This window comes from Oreochromis aureus, linkage group 9 (genome assembly GCF_013358895.1).
Source record: "Oreochromis aureus strain Israel breed Guangdong linkage group 9, ZZ_aureus, whole genome shotgun sequence".
Taxonomy (NCBI): domain Eukaryota; kingdom Metazoa; phylum Chordata; class Actinopteri; order Cichliformes; family Cichlidae; genus Oreochromis; species Oreochromis aureus.
Window position 1 is genome coordinate 32,238,410 of NC_052950.1, and position 20,851 is coordinate 32,259,260.

General features: G+C 42.5%; 1 protein-coding gene across 2 annotated transcripts in view; it reads right to left on the bottom strand.

Moving 5' to 3' along the window:
- LOC116320870 (disco-interacting protein 2 homolog C-like) overlaps positions 1-19,898 on the bottom strand; it is a 76,297-nt gene extending 56,399 nt beyond the window's left edge. For both annotated transcript variants that reach the window (XM_039617685.1, XM_039617684.1), the window contains exon 1: positions 19,395-19,898. In XM_039617685.1, coding sequence (XP_039473619.1) covers positions 19,395-19,473 — 79 coding nt within the window. In that variant the 5' untranslated portion in view covers positions 19,474-19,898. The remainder of the gene's footprint in view (positions 1-19,394) is intronic.
- Between the last annotated feature and the right edge of the window lie 953 nt (positions 19,899-20,851).

Sequence of the window (20,851 nt, forward strand, 5' to 3'; positions counted from 1 at the left end):
TTTGGCTTAAACAAAAGATTGGCAAATAATGATTTATTTATTTCGCTATCAAGTTCACATCAAACATACTCGTCTTTAGAGCCATGGCTTTTAGCTTTCCCTAGAAGTTCAGACTCACTTAAACTTACGTTTAACTCAAGAGAAGATGACTCAGCAAGAGCCTAAATTCAACATTTCAACCACTTTTTAGTCCACGGGCAACTTTTAGTCCCATCTGATCTGCAGCAGGCCGGGGCAGGAAAATCAATCAAAAACTCCCTTCTTTAAGTTTATAGAAGTAAAAGCTATTTGTGAAAACATGCATATGTAAAAACATTCCAACAATGTGTCTCATGTTATTCCACTTTCTATCAAACGACTGTCATTAACCAAGGAAATGCTCAAAAACATGTTTGGCTCCTTATCTTAAATGTCTTGATTTCTTCTTAGCAGAAATATAGAGAAGCAGTATTAACAGCAGTAAAGTGTCATCCTTCTCTGAAATGTTCACACTTTGTAAGCAGTCCAGTGGCTGTACTCTCAGACTTCCCTCAGTGGAAGCAGGACAGCAGCAAGTCCAAACTGGGAATGAAAATATCCAAATGAAAAAGACTCCAGAGCTTGAAGTGCATGGAGAACAAAGAGAACCAGAGGAAGCACAAAACACCAGTCAGCATGGACAAAAGGGGACACAATAACTCGAAGACAATGAAACAAGAAGACTTCATAATAACATGAAGGGAACAAGCAGACGCACCACCAGAGAGAGAGGACAGAGGGAGGAACCGAAAGGAAAATACTTGGGGAAATAAAACCACCCTGACAAATACAAAACTACCGAAAGCCAGTAAACACAGCAACACCAGAAGAATAAAGCAATTAATAAAAGAACCAGAAATACAATAATACAACAACATTTATAGCTCAAACACACCAAGACATCCATAAAACATCCTGGCTTTGTTTTTTAAGCAAAGCTTTCATAAACATTTAGAGGACAGAGTGCATGTGGAGCACCAGGATGGTCCAAACAGTGAAAGTGAACTACACTGTGTTTATGGGAGTGAAAGGAAATGTCCCCCTGCGCACTGCTGTGGCTCGCTGATGTGTTTTCAGACCAACAATGGAGCGCTCGAGTTTTGGATACACAGACGATAAATCACTGCTGATTTTTGGTCTTTTTCTTGGGCTTCCTGACAGCTAGAAAAATGTAGTATATCACCAGGCTTCCTGTTTATCTGAGCACAAACACATCTACACTGTCAGATCTACGTGATACCAAAGAGTCCAACATATTTCTGTTGTAAAAAGTGAAACTCGTAGACCTGCCAGGAGAGAAGACGCTCCGGTTTTCAGAAATCTTGCTTCACTAGTTTTATCTGCAGTCTTCTGCTTTATTTCGAGCTGTTTCTGTAAAAAGTGAAATCATCACACCTGAGTGGAGACTCTGCTACTCAATTTACCAAAAGATGAGCTCAGCTGTTTGCACACAGATTTTTTTTTTTTTGCTGGAGTGCGTGACTTCAGGGCACAGATGTGATTGTGCGTCTATGAATACAAACAACTTATGGCTTCAAACAAACAGTGGAAGTGTAGTGAATCCAGTTTCCATAAAAATCACTTCCTAGAGAGAGAAACTTATTATGGTGTGCTGCCTAAACAATATACTTCCAAGAAAGTCTCTGGAGGACCACAAATCAGGTCCAGTGAGGTCACTCTGGCTGCTAATCCATTTCCAACAGCTTTATCCATTTCTTAAAAAAACAACCCTGCAAACATCATGACAGCAGCCAAGATGGTTTTAAGGCAGGCTGCCAAACGGGACGCTGTTTCCATGTCCAGTATTGGTGCAGTCAGACCCTCTCATACAAGCCAGAAAATAGTGTTAACTGCAGTGAAATGTGTGAGTGTAAGTAAGTGGCTCACAATGGTCAACATTCTCCCCTATAAAGGGTCAGTGAGGATGTTAAGAGTGACCATGCAAATATACCGGATCTCCAACACGTGCATTTTTCTATCACCCTGTAGCTTCAAATCGCACCAGGAGATTTTCAGAAACAGAGCATTTAGTCTACAAAAGGCTTTATGGTGCTATTTTTAATTTAAAATAGATAATACGGATTGCAGTAACATACAGATAATCCAAGAAGTTTCTAGCCTGCAAGACCATTCGTTTCTGCTGCTGGTGCTAGCTCTGCTAACACTAGCTATACTCTTCAATATAAGGCCTCAGGAATATGGGTCTAGAGACCGGTTGGTTGGTAATGTATACTTAATATGAAAAAAAGCTTTACTCCCCAAATGGTTGCCAGAGGTTGCAGGCTGTTGCTAGGTGAATTTGGTCACAGAGAGGGTGCTACACCTTTGAAGAGAAGTCTGTGTCTTCCATTCAAACTATGGGTGACTGCAGCAACATGTTTGCAAACAAAACAACTGGAAGGAGTTTTTCTCTCGAGTACCATATGCCAAAAAGCTGTAACCACTAGCAACTACTGACCAACCAGATGGAGAATAAAGCTTTTTTGTCCAGCAACTGTATATATTCAATTGTATGTTATATTTCTGTAACATTATAAATCAACGTGACTAACAGTTTAATATAGCTCTTAAATACACACACAATATTTGTATGGTCAGTGTTTAGCTACATTAATTCTATTCAATATTTTCAAAATGTTTTCTAACTTTTAGAATATTCAACTAGTCTCATTTTTTCAGTCGTTTAAACAAAACAGTAAATTAGCTGACAAGGAGACCTCTAACGCAAATATGGTCAAATCTGGCTCTAAAAAGAATCAAATGAGACAACCAGGCTGAAAACGTTGAGGCTTTAAAAACCCAATGAGTTGCCTATTCTGCATTTTATACCGTCCATCGATGCTTCCAAAATGAGCTACATCACATATGGCTTGAATGACAATGAGCTAGGGTTATTACAGCTAACTAAAACATTGCAGTTAATCGAAACGGAATTAAAACTGGACACTGGAAGCTACTGAGACCCATAAAACTGACTGAAAGAATGCTGTGTAGGTGATTACCATCCTTCCATAGCATGGCAATCACCTTCATCTAGGACATATCTGAAGGCTCTCTTTCCACTAGCTTGGCTTGAATTTGGGCTTTTATGAGAAGTGCAAAAATCATCAGTGGAAAAAGCCATTGTTTGTTATCCTGTTTTTCCAATGGATTTTCAATGAAAGCCATAAATTAAATTCTTTTTCATTGCTCCTCTGTCACACCGACCCTCCGTATATCCTCCTTCACTGCATCCATGAACCTCCTCTGCACATGTCCATGCCAGCTCAGTCCAGCCTCTCTAACTTTGTGTCCAAACCGCTAAACCTGCACTCTTCCTCTGACGTTCTCATTTCTAACCCTGTCCATTCTGCTCACTCCCAACAAAAATCTCAGCATCGCCAACTCTGTCACTTCCAGCTCAGCCTCCTGTCTTTTTATTGGTACTCGCCTGTTCTAATGGCATTAGTTCATTGCACGTCTCATTACCATTTTGCAAACCTTTCCTTTTACTCTTGTTGAATCAAATCACCACTGGCGCTCATCTCCACCCTGCCTACACTCTTTTCTTCACCTCTCCTGTGCACTGCAAGAAATCATAATTGAAATTAAACCCAATTAACTCTCTAATAAACACAAAAACTAATTTTAAAAAATCATGAAAAAACCAGAGAACTATTGTAGAGCTGTGGCACTGTGAGGTGGAGGTGTTTGAGGGAAGATAGATAGATAGATAGATAGATAGATAGATAGATAGATAGATAGATAGATAGATAGATAGATAGATAGATAGATAGATAGATAGATAGATAGATAGATAGATAGATAGGTGTGTGTGTGTGTGTGTGTGTGTTACATCTGAGGTGTTTTCTCTGTTTATTCCTGGTTTCTTCTCTCTCTAATTCACACACACGAGCGGTCCATAGGGAGACGCCATCTTCCACTTGCAGCGCAGCAGAGCAGGGAGGGAGTTGCCTAGCAACGGTTCTCCTGGAGAAGGCCTGAAACGGCCATCTTGGATTTGGAGCATCAGATGTGAGAAGTGGGCTAATGATACCTGCCAGGGTGAGTGCATATGTTTGAGTCTGTGAGGTGTGTGTTTGTGTGAGGTGTGTGTGTGAGTCGCAGCAGTCTGTATTGGCAACCTAATTACTTTCCTCCGTCTCGCCGCTCCCTCTCTTCCCCGCTCCTCGACGCTCGCCTGTTTTAATGGCACACAGCTGAGAGAGGATCGATCGCGGCTGACTGCAGATTGGAGTTTTTACGCCCGCTGCGAACGCGCAGTTGAAAGGTTTGGCAAAAAAAAGAAACAAAAAAACACTGCCAGAGAGCAAGTGAGAGAGACACCATGAAACTTATTTTACCAAGTTCACCATAAACCTGTGATGTTGTCTGCAGAGAACACATCACTCCTGGTTTCTGCCCAGATGTATCTTGAAGGACGGTTTCCATCCTTGGATGTTTTAGCACCAATTTTTGCTGCAACAATATAATCATGTCAGTCACAAAAAACAAAAGAACTCCCAGCAGTCTCAATTAATCACTTGATTTAATAAAATCATAAAACAACGAGTAGTAGTTACAATTTCCTAAAGAATATCTTGTGTGTTTGTGTTGCTTGTTTAGCTTGATCAGTTCTCCAAAACCAAGAATTATCTTTTGTTTTTTTAATCACAGAAGAAAACCAGAAGTTTACAGTCCAAAATCCAAAATGACTCGTCATAGGAGTAAATAAAACCCTAAAATACACATTTAATGCTAGCGTGGGGACCCCTACCAGACGCAGGGGCTGGTTAGGATTCAAACCCCGATCTATCCTTCCAAACATGGAAGTGTTGCCACTACACTAACCAGCTACACAACTCACATGCCCCAAATGATCTCCAAGCTATCGAGTAAATCCTGGGCGGGGTCAGAGAAAGAAAGGAAGTTGGGGAAGCAGAGGTAAGCAATATCGTCCTAAAGTGGTCCTAGTGGATCGCAAGGACGAAGCAACACTAACCGGTTTAGAAATGAGCAAACAAACACATGTGTCTGCTACGCACTAACACCACCCACACAGCACATAAGCTACATCGGTAATGCCTTGTGGCACTGTGCTGGATGGAGAGTGATTTACTGACTACGCTCCTCTGTCACACTAATGTCACAGCAATGGCGGTGAGGGTGCTGTCAGGGCTAGCACTGATTAGCAGACCATGCACCCAATCGGTGCAGTTTTCTGACTGCATTAGTTTGTGTTATCTGACAACTTATCATTCAATAAAGTCAATAAAGCTGATTCTGATCATTCTGTGGTCTAAATATGGTCAAATAAACCAAAACGAAAAAACATAGCGATGGCCAAAAAGCTAAACCTGAGTTGAACACTAATCGTATGCTGTGGTTACGCATAAGCAGTAAAAAGAGTGGATGTGGCGACCTAGCTGTCACCTATTAGACAGGTAACATCATGAAAGCCTCAAGCCAAATTTTTTTGTCATCCCAATTTCGGTGTTGAATACTTGTGATTGTGAAATGATTAGCCAGTCAGGCTATCCTGGATAATCCTCCTTTGGGTAACCCTCCCTTGAAATAACCACATTTTACAAGATGACCTTAGTATTTTATTCAGTATGACCAGAAATGAGTGACTCAGGCGGTTCCTTTTAGGTCATTCAGCTCGATGATCTGCACCTTTAACAATATATCAGGAACTATGAGCTGATGGAAAAGGGGTGCCTGGATGGAAAATCATAATCACATCTCTTAAATTAAGAAAAAATCTTAAAAAATAATTAAGGGGATGTAGAACCTTTTCTCCTGTGTACTGGCTGCTGCAAAATCTAGATGCAAAGCAGAGCAGAGACCGTTGGCTCTGCATAACACAGAATCTTTCTATTTGCTGGACTCTGCCGTCCTTTTTCTTAACATCCAGCTTCACTTGATCTCTCTCTTTCTTATCACATAATCATAAACAGCCAGTCCACCCACAAAGCCACCATGGTAACCAAATCTACCTCCAGCAGGCACACTCAAACACACACACACACATATACACACAAATGCACACACATAAAGGAGGACTAAAGCATGCGTCATGCTTTGGGGACCTTGGGCTGTCACACTCACATGCAGGGACCCGTGTGGATGGCGGGGCGTCCTCTGGCTTTACAAATTGTGTGTCCACAGCAAAGCCAGGGGCAACACGGGTACACACAGAAACACACACATTTATACAGTATATGTCTAAATATACACACAGCTGTAGCAGCAGCCAAGTGTCACGTCCACAACGGCAGAAAAGCAGAAAACCAGGGCGCCCTGTCGGCGCAGTGGGTTAAGATGCCACCAGTGGAAATACAGTATCATGTCCGGGGGGAAACAGTGATACGCGTCCATCGCAGTTTCCCAGAGTCCAAAGAAACTCAGCTCGGGATATGAAACACAGACAAAGCCTACGAATGGTTACAAACAGGAGGCAGAGAACTACAAATATATATCATAAGATAGATTTTCAGACAAAAGGCTAATCTATTATCAGAGGAGATGCGTCTATTAATAATGCATTACTTCTATTAAGAGATGCATTTACTTGTCACTCCCTAATTTCTGTCAGTAACATATCTGAGGGGTAATGAGCTCACAGCCTCATCAGCCAGACGGTGTTCTGCTGCTGCAATAAGTCAGTTACTTCAAACCAGAGTTGTCTGACTGAATTTTGCAGGACTGACCGTTCGCTCGCTCAAAGACAGTTCATGAAACAGTCACTCATGTATTGATTTGCACTTCCTGGACATGAATCTTCCAACCTTATTTTTGTGCCTGAGCTCAGATCTGTCTGGTCCCATTTGTACTTATTTGTGTCCATGTAGAAGAAATGAATATTTTCCACTTCTAAAGGGTGAAAACAGCCTTTGTGTATGACTCCACCTGTGCCTATTTTATTTTTAAAAAGACGTCAATTTAAAGCACATCACAAATGATTGATTTACTGTAATTCATTTCCACATTGTACTTATGTAACAAAATGACAAGGAAAACTGACTTGTAATTACATTTTTGAGTGTCTGGTGTTATTGATCCAAATAATATTTATTTCTAGGAATAAATTATATTAAAAAAATTAAAAAGAACAAGAAAACACTGAATCGGTCTGCGACTTCACAATCAGTGTATCTACAGTCTGGATAATAAACAGTTTGATGGCATTACTGTGCTCTGCAAACTTTTCATTATACTTGGCACCTTGTAAACAAGCAGTCACACTGAAAAAAACTCTACCAGCTCCTCTTCGTATCAAGAGGCTTAATCGAGTAAATGTTCGGTCTCTTCACTCAATAAATGACACTAACTGTTCAAAATTAGACTCAATTTGCAGTTCAACACTGACTCCATTCAGCGTTTGAGCTGTAGTGGCACCTCTCTCTCTGTTTCTGCTGCTCCTCACTCTGACCTAATTAAAAGGTTAAACTGTCAAATTAAGGCAGAAACAGACACGCAAACCAACGTTTTTCCTGCCTATGAAGGGACCTCTGGGGGTGAGACGACATTTAACGGGATCAGTCCATGTAAAAGCCGATGAGTCTTGGAGGAACCAAAATATGCAATAGGAGGAGTTAATAAATCTGTTTGAGAAAAATAAAAACCTCTTTGGGTAAAACGCGAAAAAAATCATCCATGTAGGACAAAAAACCTGCAGAGAGAAATTCTGGATTCTCACACTGACATCATCAGTGCATGTAAGTACATGTTCCTATAGCGCGACAGCTCTGCGCATTCGTTGGTCACAAATGTTTAACCAATGCTTGTTTCCACTTTTCCAGAATTGGGATTTGACTGGTTTTTATGATTAGTATCAATGGAGTATAATAAACAAGCAATGTGAAGACGTCACTGTGGTTTGCGTAAATAATGATAAGCATCCTTCTCCGTTACCATTTTAAACTCGAGTACAGTAGCTTTGCATGACTCACAGTTTAAAATAATCCTTATGTATGTTATACTGGACCTTGGTGCCTTGCAAAGACTATGGGTATGAACAACAGTTGAGCGGGGGGGGCTAGGAGGAGGAGTTGGCCGTCCGACTGGGGTCTGGAATGTGGGGCCTCCCTGCTGCTGCGGAGTCGGGGCAGTCTGCTTCTCCCCACCGCAGGGAAAAGGGTAACATCACCTGGGTCTGGGCGCAGTTTCCCCCTCCAGGGGCAAGGGTACCTAGACCCGGGGCTTAGAGTACGCTTGGGGAGTGTGATTGTGTGTACAGCGTCTCTTTATGTCCGTCTCCACGTTGGGTGAGTGTTGAGTAATTGTATATGAGAGCATGAGGGTGGGAATAGATGTTTGTATCTGTGTGTGCCTGTTTGTCTGTGTCTTTATGTCAGGTTGGGTATCAGACGCCACCTCTCTGGGGACATCTCAGGCCCTCCAAGGTTTGGAGGCCCATCTCCCCCCACCACTTCCCCTGCCGGTGGCAGACGCCCTCAGACATCGGTGCGTTGGTGGTTCTTTGTGTCCGGGGGTGGGCGCCCAGGTACCCACCGGCTCACTCCTTGGCGGCTGCTTATCGGGGCCTGGAGCCTGGGGCTCGCTCGGGCCACCGGGATGGGGTGCCTCGGCCTCTCAGCCCGGGCTCGGTCACTCAGGCACAGCTGGCTGCCGGCGGAGCTCACGGGCACGTCACTGCAACCCCCGGCTTCTGCTCGCGGCTGCTGAGTGACCCCTCATCTGGGACTCTCCTCAGCTCTTTCTGGGATAGTGGCGCGGCTGCCCTCTGTTGGTCTTCCTTGGTCTCTTGTGTTCTGGGGGCCTCTGGATGTCTGGAGTTTTGATCTCCTCCATACCTGCTTCATGCCCTGGAGGACGGGGCAGTGGCCCCCACACCCTCTAGCAGATCATTACATGAAGGAACCTTTTAAAAACAAGCGTTCATGCTCACAGGTGCACACACGGGTGATCACACACACAAACTACACCCTTTTTGGCTCCTACCTCAAAGCACACTGTGCGCTGTCGATCCTACGTGCTGCACAATAATGTTTAATATTTAGTATTTACTGTCATATTCCCATATATCATTGTGATCTTGTTTATTACTCTCGTTTTCTTCTGCTTGCTTTCTTTTTTCTTTCTCAACAGGTGATCCAGGTGATCGATATATGTATTTTTTGTCTGCTTATTCTGTTGGTTTTGGTTTTTGCCCTTCTCCCCGTCCCTCTTCTCAGCTGTTTTTCTTTCCTCTTTCTTTCTCCCTTTCTTTCCACCAGTCAAGTCTGTCCCGTATTCAGCAAGTCAAAATAAAATAAACAATAAAGGTGAATCAAATGGACCATTACGGCAAGGCTGGGATGGTCCATTTGGTAAAGTAAACGTTGGGCATCTTTCTTCGCCTTTAGACAATAATTCTGATGGCAAAAGAACCAAACGGGACAGGTTTAATAAAAAAAAAAAAAAAAAAAAAAAAAAAAAAAAAAAACAACAGTTGAGTGGGGCTTCTGTGCCTGAGATGACCATTTTAGAGACATCCTCCCTTTAAGACACAGGTGTCGAACCCCAGGCCTCGAGGGCCGGTGTCCTGCAGGTTTCAGATGTGTCCTTGATCCAACACAGCTGATTTAAATGGCTAAATTACCTCCTCAACATGTCTTGAAGTTCTCCAGAGGCCTGGTAATGAACTAATCATTCGATTCAGGTGTGCTGACCCAGGGTGAGATCTAAAACCTGCAGGACACCGGCCCTCCAGGCCTGGAGTTCGACACCCCTGCTTTAAGACATCATACAGATAACCGTATATATGAAATAAAATAAATAATACTTTTTAATATACTGATTGAAGAGGGCTGGAAATGATTGGACAAATTAAACCCTGATTAACTAATTATTTAGCTTTTTATTTGAACCTCCTAAATGTAAGAGCTTGCATCTTCTGTGGGCATAAATGCCAAATCATGATCGTTGCACAGCAAGTTTTTAATACAACTCAATAAAATCTTCTGTTTCTAGTCTTTTCAAAGTTGGGGATAATAGTGGAATATCACTCAGTGCATTCACACACAGTAGTTTGTCCAGTAGACAGTGCAGGGAAGGCTGAACTCACAATCAGTGATACCATGAACCATTATTCACATTTAAAATCCAGTACTGGGTCTGGATGTAATTTTAAAGTATTAAAATCCAGCCATGGACTTCACAGTCTTCACTATGCTCTGACTCTCCAGACTAAATAAAAAAAACTCTTGGGCAAATTAAGTGATACTAAAAGTAGTACCACTGAGAATTAGTTGAGTCCAGCAGCTTAAAGTCATGCCAAGTTGGGAGTTTAGATGAGTGATTTAGGCGATGATGTCACTTTCTTCTTAAATTGGACAAACCGCACAAACAAAACAGACAAGCAGCAATAAATCCAAACATGAATTACTTGGTAACTTAAGTACAAAACTATCCTCAAAGAAAACTATACTACACAATAGGTTTTGCTGCTGACACGTTTCAGTCAGTACTGGATGACAGAAGTCCGGAGAACAATAACCACGTGGTTTCCGGTTAAAAATGGGAAGCGGACCAGTGACAGCTCGATGAGTGGTGCGTTGGAGTGTTATCAGAATAGAGGGGCTGTCAGTCATTTGTCATGCAGCGTGTTTGAAATGACGTCTGTCTCCATCACATGCCCGCTGAGTCTCACAGCAAGCACAACTAGACTGTGGGCCTCAGTTCTGTGGGCGTGTTGTGCAATTTGACTGCTCAATGAAGACGACTCAGATCAAAAGCGTTCAGATTGACTGAAAATCAATGTCAGGATTGTGCTGATGATCAGCCATCAGGACTCCTAAACAGCACTGTGAAACCATCACGTAGTCACAACACATTAAAGCTGCTTGCTGCTAATTTGTTTTGACGTCTAGAGTAAAGGTGAGGTACAGGATTCACATGGACGTGTTTCAGGCTTAATTCTCATTTCACTTTGAATAGGCTTATAGAGTAGATGGTTTAAAAGGTGAAGAAAGTCCGACTGCCTATGAAGTAGTCTATGCAAGTGGCCAGTGCTCCTGTGCAATTTAATTACCAAAACTGTAGTCGGCAACAGTTTATCTCTTTGACTTGATTTATTCTCTTTGAAGTCGATTTGAAAAATGATGCCAGAAACAGAAAATGCCTTGGAGAAAAAGACGGTATTGAACAGGCCAATCATGGCCAGTAACGTTTGGGGAGGTGCACATCAAGTCATGACAGTTACAGCGTATGTAAGAATTTTTGCCATCTCCATCAAACTGTGAAACTGCATGCTTATTGGTTAAGAATCTGTGATTGTCAAGTTAACCAATGGGTATACCCACAATCATCCTCCTTTCTGAATCAAAGGAGGATGATAGTGGAGGATAATTCTCATATGAAGAGATCAGGAAAGTGTTATTGATGTAAAAGAGAAAGTTTTCCCAGAGACGACTGCATTCTGAAAATATCCTGAGAGAGCAGGTCGTTGCTTGTGCAGCTAAAAATGAAGGATAAGTTGATCAGTGCCGTGAGTAATTAGCCTGCTGTATATGAACAATATCAGTAACAAGTAGCTAACTTGCCTGAAACTATGTGCAATCAAACTTTGGTCACCCTGCCGTGTGAGTGACTTTGTTGCTGTCACTTTGAAAATCACATCTTCCCAAACATACAACAAGTATCAAAGCAAGACATACACGTGAATCCTGATTTATCCAAATGCTCTTAAAGTCATTCTGGTAAAGATTTCACCAAACATAATCCCAACCCAGTTCTGAGAAAAAAGGTTTACCCTATCATAACAGTTTTGTATAACATGTTGCCTTTACTTAGACCAGACAAAGATAAAGAACTGTAGCATCCCTCATGTTCTCCTCCACCTATAAGATCCCCAATAATCAATACGCACAGTGAAGTCAGACTGTCATAGGGCAGATAGGGTCAGATAGCCAATTAGAGAAGAAATCGGTCAGAAAAGATTTGAAAGCTAGAAATCATCAAGCAAAGCTTCAAGACAAATATCAACCCAGCTGAGGCAGGTTTCATGCTGTCATACATGAGACTTATAATAATCCCGTCCATGTCAGAGAGTCAAGCTGCCCTTTTCTACCAGGCTGCTCGCTTGTTTGTGACAGAAAAAGTTCTTCATACTACATCAGATGATATCAAGATGATGTTTTACCCAAGCACACTGCAGTCACAAGAAGACTGTCATTTACATCTGCTGCAACAAGGCAGCAGCAACAAGACTCCTCATTACAGAACTGAGCAATGACACAGCTAGAGAGGAGGGCCTGACACCAGTAGATTTTTTTGTGTGGTTTGATTTAATTATTAAAACAAATGAATCTGATATATAATTTGTACAGGTTATGAATATAGATTAAAACCTCTGCATTTTCTGAGCTTAGGAGCACCAACAAGCCCATTTTCACTAAATTCACACATCTCCATGTCACTGCACTTTTCACTATCAAACAGTGCGTCTGCTTTGAGCATTCTGGCAACAAAACTCTGCCAGGTTCTGCCACACTAATTTGCATGAAATATAACAATAATACAAGAGGATTTTAGTAAATGATCAAGAAAAAAACTAGACTTTAATAATTATTTTGAGATATCCAATTGTGAATGTCAGACAAAAAAGAATAGGATCTAGTGAAATGAGCCTAGTGCAAATAACTTACACGAATAACAGCAGTGGATTTTTCCCTTATGAATTGCAATAATACCAAAAATCAGTAAATTTATATTCTTAAATGGATTTTTGTGAAAGTTAGGAAAGCAACATTTAAGTCAAGTGTGTTGCTTTAAACAATAAAGAATCATTTCCAATCTTGTCCTCACAGTGAGGAATACAGATTAGTAATTTATCACTGCTAATGGATCCACAATCGGGACTGGCAGATATCCAAACCCAAACCTCAACCAAAGAAAAGGCAGAAGTTGGACTTGTGCTCCTCTAACTGTGACACCCAAAGCAACCTACTAAAAAACACCTTTCTTGAGCTTTTTTGAACAACATTACTCTCGGCCTCAAAAACTACATAATCTAGTGCTTTGAAATTTCAAACAACAACTATATGCTGAGTGCCATGTTGATGTGGTCGTTGGCACTGTTGCTTCACAGCAAGAGTGTCTCAGGTTCAAACCCACCAGCTGGCTGAATGTGGTTGTTTGTCTCTATATGTCAGTTCTGTGACAGACCCTGGACTCTGGAACTATAAATATATAAATCTATAGAGTACAATAAGAAGAACTTTACATCCCATCCTGATTGCAAACTCTCCTCCACAGCTGATTCAATGCTTCATTCATCAAGCCTGATCAACTTAATCACACATAATAGTGTAAATACTCATTAATTATTCATCAACATCCCTGGGAAAGAGGCCGCGTGAGGCACTGCAGATGCAAAAAAAACAAGGCTACACTGACCTGAAATGTACTGCTTCAGGCCACAGATGCACGTTGTTGTTGTTGTTGTGGTCATGCACACACAGAATCTAGGGCTTCATTGTTAATGAGAAAAAAAACTGCAATTTTGCATTTTACAAAACCCCCCAAACTGCAAGAATTTAGAAGTGAAACACCACAATCACCCTCACCAGCTCCTAATAAATATTCAATCCAAAAAAGAAAAGCAAAAAAGAACAAAAGCTTTGATACCATGTGAAATATTTAGCAAGAGGAAGAAAATGTGCTGCTGCTGGTTTCACCCCTGAGCAGCTCTTTGGTGATTAAATATGAACGAGTGTGTGGACATCCCCTCGTTTTCAACCTCTTTGTTTCTCCTGGTCAGAGCGTTTTACTTTTAACACCTGAGACTGGACCCACAGCTCACAGCGTGATCTCAGGAGGTCCTTAAACACACCAGAAGCATTCACAGCTTCATTCTACAGCACTTTAACAGTTAGTTCAGGGACTGCAGGATATTTTAGCGCTGGACTTTGAGAGCTCTGCGGTTAACGCGGCCATCCTTTGACGTTCCTATCATCCACCGACAGCTCGCTGCGACCCATCTGCAAGGCACTCTGCATAAGAGCGAACGCTAAACGCTTGAGAATGGCGCCTTAATGCCTAGAGGTCACAGCAATACAGCACAGATGATGCGATTTAGGCGACAGTAAGCGAGGGAGCGAGGGAGAGGCTTATCTACCAGAGCTCAGCTGATTGCTGCGTTTATCTAATAAACAGGTGGAGCGCCGCACCGTCTCCTCAAAGACAAAGACTGAAGTTTCATCCTGCAGCCATACTCACTAAATGCGGCAGGAAATTGTAGCCTGACTTTCATTGCTGCACATTTCAATAACAGTAAAGGCACGGCGTCTTCAAACACTATTTATTAGGAGGCAGAATACCTGCTTTACCTCTCTGCCAGTAATCAGACAAATATCATCTGTGCCATGTTTTAGCTCCTTAAAGGAGGACAATTCTGCTCATTTCCAGCATCAGATTTTATTCTTAGAGTAGTTTGCGTGATTCACAAGTCTAAATAATCCCTAAGTATCTTATACCGGGCTGTGACGCAGCCCCTCAGCTCATCCGCTGTCCTCCTCTCAAAGCAACTTTTTCCTGATTGGCTGCCAAGTGTAAATGGAGGCTGGGTGGTGCTTATGTGCCTGAGATGACCATTCTAGGTACAACACACTCTATGACATCATACAGAGCCAAGACAAAAAAAACCCAAAACAACTCAGTACTTACCTAAGAAACTAAGAATAGACTAGTAATATTCTTTACTGTCCCTCGTTGGGGTAATTCAGTAAAAAGCATAATAGAACCCCTTTAAGTTTTTTTATGTAGTGACTGTACAAGCGATGAAATGGAGTTCTTTAAATCAGCCTTTCAAACATGAGAGTTAACAACAACTGAGGCTGGCGATCAATAAAGGTGATCGATACTTTCAGGGGTTTTTTGCAAACTAATTAATCCTTTATTCACAAACAACACATAATCCACTCATCTATTATTCTGAACCTCCTTATCTGAGTCACAGGTGCGCCAGTCAAAACGTGTGTTTAGACCTCCCTCTCTACACTCACTCCTCCACTTGATGGATCGTTTATGCTCGCTACATTGATTGCTTTGTGCGCAAACAGTGACGTCGCCACAGCTCTGTAACATACTAGTGCTGAAGGCGCGAACGCTCACTGCAGCATTTTCCTGAAACATAGGCGTCGCCACTCATATAAAAACTCCACATCTGGTATTTGGGGAAGAAGTCAAAACCGGAAGCAAGGAAAGTCTCATCTTTTCAAACTGTAGCAATAATGCAAGGACACGAAAACTGCAGAAACAACACCAAAGAGTAGCTTGTGCCAGCGGATGTGATGTCACTTTCTGTGGATTAATTACGTGCATTAATAGATCCTGAAGAAGCAATTAATCCCCAACCCAGTGTAGGCACTCCACCCTTCTCTGTCTGGAAAACTGTGGCCTCAGATTTGGAGGTGCTAATTCTCATCCACACCACTTCACACACAGATGCCATCTAGCAGGACTACATCATCCCCAAATCCACTTGGTACATATGACACTATTATCTGTTTCCAGGTCCAAATGCTCAATCAGTTCCCAAAAGCAAACAGTCACTGGCTCACCACCCAGAGGTAAAACGATCCAAATTTCTTTTACTCAAATAGGAAAACAGCCCGTCTGCTTCACAAGGTCCAAAAGATCAAAAACGTACAGCAGTGTTGTACGTAAAAGGTCGTAAACAGACATGAAAATCTACACACTGAGGATGTCTGGAGGGTTAGTGAAGCACATATAACAATGTGCGACCTGCTGGGGAGCTGCAGAACTATGATTAGGATAATAAAAACACATTAGCATGGGAAACTGTAGGACGAGGGTTTAACTGCACTCAGTAAAAGTTCACCTTGATGGTATCTGAGACAAACCAAAATCAGCAAACTTCGAATGAGCCAAACTTTAGTCATTAATATGGTGCTGTGTGGTCTGAGGTACTCACTATGAAAGAGTTTAATGTCCACACCCGACACCAGTGGCCGACAAACATTTTGTGCCTGGGACACCGTCTGGACCGTGTCATCCAAGGAGTGGGACTACAGTATTAACCAGAGTAAGCTGGCTAACAACTTGTTTCAAACACTTTCTGTTTGTCAACATTCATTTCACAACACCAGGGTTACCGCCACGTTCCAGTTACTTTGGAAGCTGGATGTCGGATTTAGTGCTTTACAGTAGGAAAGTCGGAAAAGCGTCGAAGACCAGGGTTTGTTTTGCTTCTTAGCAAAGTAGAGCAATTCATGTATCACTAAAAATACAACATAATACTTGTTTTTTGCACTTCATAACATACATGGATAAAGTCTGGTGATGTAGGCAGGAGGCTCCTGGACAGGTCACCAGTCTGTCGCAGGGTTTGTGTTTTAAATGTTATACAGCCATCTGCTCCTACATGGAGCAAAAATTATTTAGGTCAATCCTTTGTTATTATTTTAGATTTAAGGTTTCAAGTTTCTTTATTTGGACTCAATCTGAGTGTTTCTTACTTTAAAACTAATTGGTGAGTGTTTTGCTTTTCTCATTTAGTCAAGAAAGAAATAAGTTGCCAGAAAAATCACAGTAGCTACTTCCACAGCTTCTGTGTTTAGTCTGTTTAAGTCAGACTCTGGTTTCCCTCTTGGTTTGGTTGCTTTGTCCTGATGTGAACACGGTAATGGCCCTCGGGTGTGGACCAAAACGACTGCACTAAGACCCTTTGGATGTGGTCCAGGTCTGGTTCCAAATAAACTCCAAAGCAGTTGTATTTACTTTTTTTGCCTCAGCAACAGATGATTCTGGCCAAAGAGGGGACCAACGTTCTCATGTAGTTTGGAATGATGCATTTTGGTTGGATTTTCTCTGTGTGAAAAGAAACCGAAACAAAGGGAAACGCTACAACAAAGTAATCAAATGATTCTTGCCAGAGGAAACAAGTTATAGGTGTAAAAATGCCTTGATACTTTCTGTGGTCCACAGTGAAATCTTAAACAGCCCAAGAGGGAAGGGTTACAATATTTATTAAAAGATTATTTTAAACACAGGTTATGCACGAATACAAATCTGAAGAGTCGCATAATAGCATGTTAAAAAATGACTGGACAGACCCAGGAACACACATTAAGCACATGCAGCACATGCCCTGGTGCCAAAAACTCCAGTTTCCCTGATAGCTCCAACCGCAATGTTAAAATATCGAACTTTACAATAGAAACAAACATGTTTTGTTCTCTGGGGATTATGAAGTTTCCTCTGAGGAGAGTGAAATTTTTAATAACTCATCCCTCTGGATACCAGACTTAGGGCAACACAGGCAGCTGGAGCTGATCGGTGTCTGCTGGGCCTCGACTCCACTATAATCTGCATTTTTAATGGAGCATTCTGGGAAATTTGTGCTTGATCAGTGAAATTCTAGTATTTTGTCAGCACTAATTAACAGGTACGTGTCTGGGAGTTGCACCCGTGCAGTTAACTAATGGACCGTGGTTACGCTGACAGCTTAACACTCCACCCTAGCTTTCAAATGTGGACACGTTTGGATCTAAAAAAGCAACAAGGTAGTGACCAAAGCCTTCCAAAACCAGTGGGTGACGTCACTCTGGCTATGTCCATTTTTTACACTTTTTCTGCAAGTAACAAGAACACAAACCTTTGTTTTCTATTAGCTGATGTTAACAAATTGGAGTTTTTAAAATCTCTTTGAAGAGACGCCATCCATCTGAGCGGCCTCATCTGCTGCTCGCCGTGCTCCTGTTTTGTAATGACCACAGGAACACGCTCCCTAAGTGATCCAACACACACATATACACACACACACTGTTCTCACCCCATGTTTGGATCAGTACATGTGACAGACCCACACTGACACGTCCGTCGCACAATCAGGAGGCCTGTCATCCTTCAACCTGCTGTGATCCACCACTAACTCTGCCAATCCCTCCATCACACACACACACACACCTGAATATTTTCAGGCTGGCTGACGTTGGGCGTGACGTTTCCTCGTCCTCCCACCGTTTCCATCATTAATAACATCTGCCAGCAGCAGGTTCTGCTCTGATAAACACTCTCGGCTGGATTAGGAGCTCCAGTCGGCCTGCAGCTGCCACACTTTCACCTCAGCATGTGTGTGTGTGTGTGTGCATGTGTGTGTGTGTGTCACTGCAGAGAGAGAAAATAAAGCCTTTTATGAATGATGAGGCTGATCAGAAAGAAACAGGACAGTCTGATGCATCGAGGTTTGACTGCTTTCGGGGGATTTCAAAGGCACGCGCCGATGTTTTTAGATTAAAGCCGCAGATTCCTGCTCGTCTGGACTAATTACTCGGCACTCGCCCCACAATCTACACTCAGTCTTCATCATCCTCAGAAAACATGTGAAAGCATTCTCAACCACACATACACCACAATCTCCATCACCTTCAACACATTTGATTTTGGCAGCATAACACACACGCACACCTGCACACAAGCAGTAAATTGTTGGCCATCCAGCATGTATCCAGAATCTCTCCCTGTGGAATGTAGACCTTCTCAGGCCTGTATGAATAAAATATGCCCTCCACATTATATAAGGCAGAGATGTTCCTATCTGGCACTGGGATAACAACTGGGTGGGATGTTGTGATTGGGATTCAATGGCCCATACAGAGGAGAGAGAGAGTGTGTGTGTGTGTGTGTGTGTGTGTGTGTGTGTGTGTGTGTGTGTGTGTGTGTGGAAAAAGAAGATGGTGGTGGTGGGAAGAATATTCCTCCTCATCCTCAGGCCCAAAAACACAGAGAGAGAGAGGCAGGGATGCAAGCAGGAGTCTGCGATCACGGGCATCAAAAGCCAAGCTGCCCCCCTCTGTGCTGCGCTGTCACGCAGCGTTGCATCGCAATGCTATTATTAAACACACACACACACACACACACACACACACACACACACGCATACACACACACACACAGGTAGGCTCGACTGACTGTGTCAACATCTCAAGGTCAAACAACGGCTCGATTTTCGGACCCAAAACGGGCGAACAGGCCGTGTCGGGTGTGTGTGCATGTGTGTGTGTTTCCTCCGCAGCTGAGACAAAGAGCAGCGGGAGAATCCCGCAGCCTGCTCCCGCTCAGCCCTCATCCTCCCCCGGCCACACAGAGCTGCTCAGGCCGGTCCCCTGACTGACAAACATCTGGATGGGAGGAGCGGGAGGGGACGAGGAGGAGGTGGAGGACGGGGCCGCAGGAATGAACGGTTAGATTCCGTTAGTAGGTACGGGCTCCCGGTGTGGATGGTGATGGTGATGAGATAACGTGATAACGAGAGAAAAGAGGAAGAGGGGGAGGAAGAAGAGGAGGAGGAAGAGAAGGAGGAGGGGGGAAGAGAGGGGAGGCTTTTCTCCCTCGCTCCCCTCGTGTTTTTTTGATCCATTTCTTACCCTCTGACAGCTCCAGCTCCAGCTCCGCCAGCCGAGCTCGGATCTCCAGCGGTATTGGCGACGCCTCGCGGTCCGCCATTCGGCTCGTACCGTAGAAAGCACCTCCCCGGTTCGACTGTTACCTCCGCCGCCGCTGCTGTATCTCCTCCTGCCTCCTCCGCTCGGAAAGGGAGAGCTTCTCCTGGCGGCCCCTCCTCGGCGGAGGCGCGTGAAGACTGCGAGAACAAAGAGGATAAATGTGGCTGTCGGTTTAACGGGGGCCCGCCATGACGCCCGGCTCCTTGAATCGGTAAAGACCCCGGTTTCGCGGTCGGCTCTCTATGCTGCCGTTGCGGCGGTTGTGGCGGTGATGATGATGATGATGATGAGGCTCGCGCAGCCCCGGTCTCAGAGCCGTTTGCAGCTTCTTGCCGCTGGTGTCACGTGACTCTACGGAGGAAGGAGGGAAAAGGGAGGGAGCTCCGCTCATCACCGGCAGGGGGCGCACCAATCAACCACACCTACAACGCCCAAATGAACCTGTATGGGAGCCCAAAAATGACACAATAAATAAATAAATAAACTCCTGGTTTAATTGCACATGAAAAAAATTTATTCGTTTTTTGAATGATTATTTAATTTATTATTTTTATAAGTTCAAAAAAATGGAAATAAATGTTTTTTTCTTTCACATTGGGAACTTACTTAGGTATTTATTTCACTTGTATTTATTTTAAACCCTTTAAAATAAAACTACAATTTTTTTATTTGTAGATTTCTTGAAAAAAAAACATAATATTCAAGCGTAACCTATATTTTCTTTCATTTAAAAGGTTTAAAATTAAGATACACTAAAAAGCACTCGAGAAAAGTTTATTCTACCACCTAGAAATAATTTGCGCCTGTTCTGCTTGTCTTTTGCAATGCAAATTTTGTTTATCTTAATATTATGAAAGTTATTTAGTTCTTAGGAACAACTCAAAGACCCCAACAAGACTCAAAGTTTTGAGGGAAAAATTGTAGAGCTGAAACTCTAAAAAAAATTGTGTCATATCAAGTTTCAGTGTCAACTTTATTTTTATTACTCACTTTTTAAATAAATGGATTTTAAATGATTAGAAACTACATCACAGACTGCTAAAACATTTTTCTGTTGGGAAACAAAAGTTTGAATAAGCAAGTTCAACAAGGTGTCTAATGAGTTCTGAAATGATTTCAGAGTATGTTCTGTAAATAAAAATAGTCATATCTTCCTTTTGTTGACTCAGTTTGGGAGGAAGCTCTGCCTGATCAAACTGCATTCAAACTGCATAGCTTACATTCTAAAAGTGCAGATTTATTAGTCATGTTTGTTAAGTTTTTAAATCAAACCCCTGTCTGCATTTTGGGTAGTGATTATTTCCAGTTTAGCACATAGCTTTTCTTCTCCTTCTCTCATTAGCCATTACTTTTAATGTGGCTGTTCTATATTCGATGTC